The sequence below is a fragment of the Hipposideros armiger genome, unplaced genomic scaffold, assembly GCF_001890085.2.
Source record: "Hipposideros armiger isolate ML-2016 unplaced genomic scaffold, ASM189008v1 scaffold_57, whole genome shotgun sequence".
In the NCBI taxonomy this organism is placed as follows: domain Eukaryota; kingdom Metazoa; phylum Chordata; class Mammalia; order Chiroptera; family Hipposideridae; genus Hipposideros; species Hipposideros armiger.
This window is the reverse complement of record NW_017731407.1, coordinates 386,586-394,624: the sequence shown is the minus strand read 5'-3', so window position 1 is coordinate 394,624 and position 8,039 is coordinate 386,586. Positions and strand designations below refer to the sequence as shown.

Here is an 8,039-nt window from a genome sequence, read left to right as displayed (position 1 = left end):
TAATAACTCAATTTTATATTTTTCTATGAAGGATATATCTGACAAGATAGCAGCATGGTCTCCTTGTAAAGCCTTTTTTCTTCTCAATAAACAAAAATGTTGCTCAGGTTTCTTCTCCCTCTTACTTCCCCACTTCCCTTTTTTGTCTTTCTCTTCTTGTTCTTCCCTTCCCCTTCACACTCAATTCCACCACAATGCTGTAAGTTGGCACAGAGCAAGGTATGAATCCACAGGACGGTATTTAAACATGGAGTGTCAGACCCCAGTCATTGTGAGGAGGGTATCCGTGTGGGGGTGGGGGGCAGTCGAGCATGAGGTATCAGAACCTGAGTGCATTTTCGAGGCCATCTGTGCAAGGGGACGGATGACGGCAATGGGAGACTGGTTACCATCAAATAGGGCGGTTGATCAAATAAGTAAACATGGTAAGAATAATAAGTAGATTTATTAACAACAGAGAAGGGACTTACAAAAATGGAACGGGAGAAAAATCAGAATCAACCCTGTTGTGTTGGATTTAGAATTGTACTATTGGTGTGAAGTAGTAACTTTCGTTAAATAGAGGTAGACATAGAAATATAGATGTAAACATGTATTTGTGTGTGTATGCACATGTCTACATACATATATTCTTTTTTTTTTTTAAGTTCTTAGTTTATTATTCCTCTCATGAAAACCAGCTCAATCACCACAGATTCAGTCACGGATGAATCTTTACATCTGTCGTCCAGTCTCTACCTCACTTTTTTGCCAGCACCAACATTGGCCTCTGCAGTCACCCTCACTTTGCTTCATTCTGCTCTTGTGTTCCTTTCACTGTTAGGCCTTTTTCTTCTCACACAGGCCATGTCTTGCAAGTCTATGTTTGGGTTCATGTTTCTTTGCGCGATCCAAGGAATCATAAATCACGCCAAAGCCAGTGGTCTTGCCACCACCGGAATGGGTTCTGAATCCAAATACAAACATGACGTCTGATGTAGTCTTGTACACTTTGGCTAGTTTTTCCCGAATTTCTGTCTTAGGTATCATTGCCTTCCCAGGGTAAAGGATGTCATGACCATTTGTTTCCGTTGAAGTTGTCTGTTGGTCATGAGCTTCCTGGTCTGTATAGTAACTGTGTCATTCATGATGGCCACTGACCCTCTAGCAGCCAGGGAGGAAAAGCTACAGATATTCTTGAGCCCTGTCTACTGAAAGGGCTTAGGAGCAGCAATTCCCCAGTAGCAATGAGTGTATTTAACCCTAGATCTTAGCTTCTAAATATCATTCTCCCCTAAAAGAAACAAGGACTGAGGCAGAAGGGAAAGTACAATATGAGCTGGACGCATCCTTTTGAGCTAAAAAACAAGGAGCATCCTAAGTAAGGGAACAAATTGAGTTCTTGAGCCACCCAATAAAATGCTATAGGAAGAAAGAACCTAGCATCCCTTCTATAATGTCTGCCAAAGTGTATAACCTGAATCACAAGAAGACTTTAGACAAACTCAAATTTAAGGACACTCTCCATGGAAAACTGGCTGGTAATCTTCAAAATGTCAGGGTCATGAAAGCCCAGGACACACAGGGGAACAGGTTTGGGATTAATGGAGATGACAGAAACATGTCTACTGGATCCTTCTGCTATACAGGAAACCACTGGGATAATTGATAGGTAGTGAATGGAATCTCAGGATGGTAGTAACATATCAGTGTTAATTTCCTGATTTGATGGTTGTATTGTGTTTATGTAGGACAATGTCTTTGTAGAAAATATACATTAAAGTTTCACAGAGGGGGACGGGAGATCGGCTGGCAACTTTCAAATGGTTCAGAAAAAAAACTTTGTTGTCATACTGTACTTGCAACTCTTCTGTAAGTTTGAGATTGTTTCAAAATACAATAAAAATGTTTAGTTCCTACAGTTGTATTTAATTGTTCAAATTTCCCCCAGTATATGTGGATTTTAGGTGTTAATTGATGATGGACTTTCCGGTCTGTCGTGAGAGTTGTCAGTGGTGTGGTCTCGACTGACATCTTTCAATAACTTGAAAATGTGTTTATTTGCAGCTACTAAGATCTGATTCACTTTCCAAATCTTATATAGCTTGTCATTTAAATATTAATATCCCCTCCTTAAGGTTATTATTTTAAAACCCATATCAAAAACAAGTGGGAAGTATAATGAAGTTCCTTGGCCCTGAAGAAATCTGTTCTAAAAACTATTGAAACAAATTGCATGAAAAAATGATGGATAGAATAAACTTAGCATTGACAGTAGTGAATCTGTCACCTCATCTCTAGCTATGAAGTTCGGTGTCTTCTCAGTGAGAACAAAATAGATGAGTAAATACTTTTCCATCACATACAAACAAGTTTTTATAACATTTCTTTTTTTTTTAAAGATTTTTATTGGTGAATTGGGGGATGGGAACAGCCCTGGGGAATTGGGGGAAGAGGAACAGACAAGTTGCTGTCCTTTTGTTCTTCAGTCTAGTTGTGGAGGACATTGCTTCACTGGCCCAAGTTGGTACCATCATTGCGCTCTTCCCGGGCGAGGCAGATCAGTCGCTGACTTCCGGATGGCCGCTCATGCTGGTTGCTGGCTACACACAGTAGCCCATGGCAACCCACTGCAGCAGGGGCTGCAGCATAGGACGTTGCTGGTGACTCATGGTATCCCAGCTCCAGGATGAGCTGTTGTTCAGCATCTTAGCTGTAGAGGGCAGGGTCACTGGCCCTCATATGTGGGATCTGAACTGGGGCCCTCTAGCATCCCAAGCCAGCTCTTATCCAACGCACCACTCGGCCGGCCCTATAACATTTCTGTTTTAAAATGCCAAGTTGGACTGCACAAATTTCAGGAGCACACTGATGCCTACCTGCCTGCCATTTTCTAGTGGAGAGATCTTTTGATTTACCTGGGATTACAAAGTGATTGCATCTCCGCAATTGTTCATGGCTCTTCCAGTACATTCCAGCAGGTGGCAGTCTAGGAGAGTAACAGTTCTCATTCTAACCCATCCCCCTGCCTACCAGCAAAACGGAAAGAATGTGGACTCAGCAATGTGCCTGCTCTTCTCTGGCATAAGAATGGGATTTCCAAGGTTCTTTCAAAATGGGCACTTAGGCTTAGAGAGTATCACAAGAAAGGAGCCAAAAATAATTTTGTGTATATTTGTGACTACTCAGTATTCTGAAGCTCAAAATTTCTTTTGTTTTTCCTTCTTTTTTTTATGATTTCTAGAAATTCCTCTGGTTTTATATCTCTTTGCCCTGATTTCTCTGACATGGCTTTGGGGAGGCCTTCACATGGCTTACAGACACTTCTGGATGTTGGTCCTCTTTGTTATTTTCAACAGTCTGCAGGTAAGCCTTAAAATTTGGTTACTGATGGCACACATGTATGCTATTGAACATGGCATTGAGTTTCATTGTCAAGGAATCAAGTGTCCACACAGATGTGAATTTGTGCGCATAATAACATCACGCAGAGTCATAGAAAAAAATGATGGGGATTCAATCTTTAACACCTGAAATATGGCTGGACTTCTAACTTGCTGATTATACAGAAAGGGAGAACATAAAATAGTGACCTTTCTTTATTTTGATAACATCTAAGTAACTACAAAAACATATTTTTGTTCAACAGGATTGATGTTTATAAACTTTGCAGGTGGCAGCCATGGAGAACCTGTGCTCATATTTGGACCAGGCTGTGTCTAGAAATTAGATCAATTGAAGAGTGAAATAGATAGCAATGTTCAAGCAGTCCCCTTTTAAATCTGGTGCTTAGTGAAATGAGTGTTTTGGTTCACTAAAAAATGATTGGCGTCCTCTGAGTTTGGCAATGCCCAGCTTAAATTAGTTTTGTGTGCGTGCTTGGATAGCATAACTAGAAATTAAGTAACTATAGCAAAAATAAAGCTGACTCTTTAGTGCTTTTGTTAGATGGAAAAAAGTTGTACCCTGAAATTAACAAATGGAACAAATGAACTCATTTTCCTTATTTTCCAAAGTGAAAAGTTCTGTTCTAGACTACAATAATTTCTTTAATTTACAGAGGTATCTCTAAATGGTCCTTATTCTGACCATCTTGCAAGGAACATGTGTAGAAAAAACATATTAGGATTATGTCATACAACTAAAATATGACTCAAAGCATAGTTAGTTTTGCTTTTTAGGAGGCAAATTCTTTAAGAAGAGCATATTTTACAGCAGGGTGCCTAATCAAAGCATTATATCAACTTAGGAAGGGGAAAATATACAGTAACTTCAAAGTTGGAATCAAGTTGATGCAAATTGGTATGTGGATATCTCTAGATACATTTATAACTAAGCGTCTACTAGCACAGTGTGCTAATGCTGCCAGTACCAGCCCTGCTCCTGTAGGATCCGGTGATTCAAGCCAATAAACAACCAGCTATAAGCGTAAGCTACGGCAGGCGCCATGTAAACAAAGTGTTATGAGAGCTGAGTGAAGGGCCTGTTTACTCCTGTCTGTTCTAGCATTTGAGCTGATCCCCAAAAGTGAGCCCCTCAAATCAGAGTCCCTGTCCCTCGTCCCCTTTGAAGCCCTAGGGCTTAGTGTAACTGACGCCAAGGCCCACGCTGACAGCCTACAGATACATTTTATTTGGTAGACACACAATGGCACACACACCAGTTGTTAGATATATATTTTTTTTTAATATTTGCTGCACACTTTTAATATTGAGAAACCCTAAATTTCTGGCTTTTCTTTCATGGCAATACATGCTGGGCGGCAATTTTCAAGTTCTGAGTAGATGTTGCCCCTTTAGATGGGGCACGTGACCTCATTATTCCTGGAAGACTTAATTCATTCATTTTTACCTGCCCATGAGTTTGTGATACCTTCATGTTTATTCAGTAAGTGAAGAGTGTGTGGTGAGAGGTGGGTATTTCAGGCAGAGAAAAATAGTGTTCACCTGGGCTACCAAAAGGGCAAGTGATGAATCTTGCCTAGGTTAAGCAAACGGGTGGAGGAAAGCAAGAAAGGTTTTGCAGTTAGAAGGTAATGGTGGGAGAGGAGAGAGAAGGGTGGGTTGGCTTCAGTGTTATGTTCCCACATCGGGATGGGATGTAAACTTCAGCTTCTAAGCAATGGGAAATTTTGGAGGGGGTAAGGCGGGGTGGGGGAGGAGGTTGTCCGTTTTGTTCTGATTTTTTTGTTGCTGCTGTTGGTGTTTTTGTTGTCTTTACATTTTTTAAATTGTGAATGGGAATGACATGCTCATACCGACCATTTAGAAGGATAACTAGAAACGTTTAGGAGGGTATGGAAAAGAGGAGCTGCTCCAGGCAGGTGGGTTATTGTCATATTCCAGCCTATAACATTCTGGCAATGTGCCTGGGAATAGAGAGTAGGTGACAGGTTTAAGAATTCTTGTAGAGATAAATATTAATGAACTTTGGTTAGCCAATTAACTGTAGGCATGTAGAGTGTGAGAGAGCAACATCACTTAGAAATGCGTGGCTCGGATCAATGGCTGGGCACTGACACCTTTAGTCAACATGGAGGTCACATCAAGAGCCGGGTTCTAGGAAGTATGTGGTGAAGCTGGAGAGTTGGTGAGATTTAGGAAACAAAGGTACCAATGTTTTAGTAACTACGTATAGGGAGCGGGCCAGTGAAAGAGATTGTTAATGAAAGAGAACCATGGTAGGGCGGTTTGGAGTTGCTGGTAGCAAAGAAACCTTCAAAAGGAAAACAGTATCTAACTCTGTCTTGTGTAGCAGAGAAGACAAGTGGAATGAGAAGTTTGGTCCAGTGTCGTGCTGCCCCGGTTGTAGTGTGCATCGGAATCACATGAAGGGCTTGTTCAAACGTTTACACATTGTCAGGCCCCACACCCAGAGTTTCTGTGCAGTAGATCTGGGTGAGATCTGAGAATCTGCAAGTCTAACAGGTTCCTAGATGATGCTGATGCAGCTGGTCTGGGGACCACAGTTTGAGAACCCCTGATATAGTAGAGCATGATCCTAACTCCACCAGCCTGCTCTCTGGTTGACTTCAGCTGAGTCATGGATACTTACCCGATTCTACTTTCTTTGGCTGTGAAATGAGAATAAATACTATTTAGGATTATGGTGTGATTTAATAAAATGGTATAATGAATTGAAAGCAATTGTACAGTACCTCACACCTAAAGAACAGTTATTTTTATTCAAGAAATTTAATGGAAAATGCAAAGAGAGAGAAAGTAATAGCTTAGGAAGGAAGGTTGGTTGGTTGGTTGGTTGGTTGGTTGGTTGGTTGGTTGGTCAGTTGGTTGGTTGGTTGGTCGGTTGAAAGGATAGTTTATTGTTTTTTGTTTTCTTTGCTCATTGTGAAAAGAACCAACAAAGAAGGAGAAACTGACCACTGGAGGAAAGACTCATTGCTTTGGCAAGATCATGGACAGGGCAGAAGAACTGGAGACAGGGCTTATCTGCGGGAGAAGTGGAGATGTTTCTCCCAGGTTAGGGAAAGAAGGAAGGATGGGTAAGCATGAAAAAACTATTCTAGAGCTAAAAGTATGGAAAGTTGTAATTTACACCTAATGCCCTCTCTTTTCTCTGCAAGTCAGCATGCAAAGGCATTTGTTGAGATGAATGGATTGAAAGCTTGAGGTAAAATAATAAAAGGTATGGAGCAGTTTCTAAGCTGAAAGTAAATATAAATGATGGTGGGTTGGAAGATGGTCAAGAAATGGACTGCTTAGAGAGAGATTGGTGGGGTTCAGTGGAGGTTGGAAACCTGAAATCTAATTGAACCAATCAGCAGTAATTAAACAAATATAAGACTAAAATGGCAACCAGTGTAACCTGCCAAACCACATGCACAGGAAAAAGTCTATTGAGGTCTTACGAAGGTTAACTAATAAAGGAGGACTCTTGAGCATTAAACTATATTTTGTAGAGAGATATAAAAAAAATCATTATGGTTCTTTTTCTTTGAGGAACCTAATACAAGCTAAGTATAAGTAAAAACTAACAATATTTCAAACTTATGTTTAATGAGCTTAACTCCATCTCCGTGGCACTATTGAAGCAATGATTTTGTGTCACTCTTGCCTGGTCTCTGGCATATTCCTGGTACTAGTACTCAGCGAATCAGTCCTAAAATGAATGCCTATTTAGAAACACTTGGAAAATATGATTTCTCTAGGGTTTATTGGGTTCATTTAATTTATAAACTGCCTCATGTCTGCATATCCATGGAATATGGCTGTGTAGTAGGAAGTTCTTCAAAGTATGTTCCCATGAAGACTTAATTGTGGGGGTTTTTAGTTTGTTTTGTTTTTTTTTGTATGTTTGTTTGTTTTCTGGCCTTTGTATTTTTTTTTTTACTGGCTTTTATCAACACCTGTGACCACAGAAGTATGTTTTGTGTCTTATGCTTGGCTACTGTATTTTGATCAGAGGAGATTAGAGCCTCATTTTTCATCCAGGTTATTATTGTGTCATAGGCACTCTGAGACTGATGGATGAAAGGTATTCTGATTTTTTGCATTTACTATTTGATGCAGTTTTAAAAAGGGACTCTTGATCATTTGAAATATTATCAGGAATTCTTGATGACTTTATGAAGACTCAGGTTAAGCTATCAAATGTCTAATACATATAAGCATTTAAGACAATATATATTAAGTACTTTATAAAGCATAATGGGTACAAATACAAAAGTGAGGTAAACAAATCATCATTTTAAATATGTCTACTATTATTTTTATAACTTAATAATCTTCTTGAGCATTGTGGCCATCACCAGTGCAAGACTCACCTCCTACCAGCTTTCCTTCCCCAAATGGGAAAGAGTCTATTCCTCAATAGGAAAATTTTGCGAATGACTTAAATTACATTCACAGACTATCCAGAAACCAATCACATGGTGACAGGTAGTCTGGCCAGGCCTGGGTCATGAGCAGACTCCAGTGGTGGAAGGAGTTAAGTTATCTCACAAAACCCACATGGAATGGAATTCCCACCAGAAGAAAGGATTCTTTTACCAATAAAAGGGGGGGCAACCATGCTAAGCAGGCCAAAGTCACAGATGTCCA

General features: G+C 40.1%; 1 protein-coding gene and 1 pseudogene across 1 annotated transcript in view; one reads left to right on the top strand and one right to left on the bottom strand.

The window, feature by feature from the left end:
- ADGRV1 (adhesion G protein-coupled receptor V1) overlaps positions 1–8,039 on the top strand; it is a 548,236-nt gene that overhangs the window by 478,181 nt on the left and 62,016 nt on the right. The window contains exon 81 of the mRNA XM_019641108.1: positions 3,224–3,345. Within this exon, the coding sequence (XP_019496653.1) occupies positions 3,224–3,345 (122 nt within the window). The remainder of the gene's footprint in view (positions 1–3,223; positions 3,346–8,039) is intronic.
- LOC109381969 (40S ribosomal protein S24 pseudogene) lies at positions 735–1,127 on the bottom strand (annotated as a pseudogene).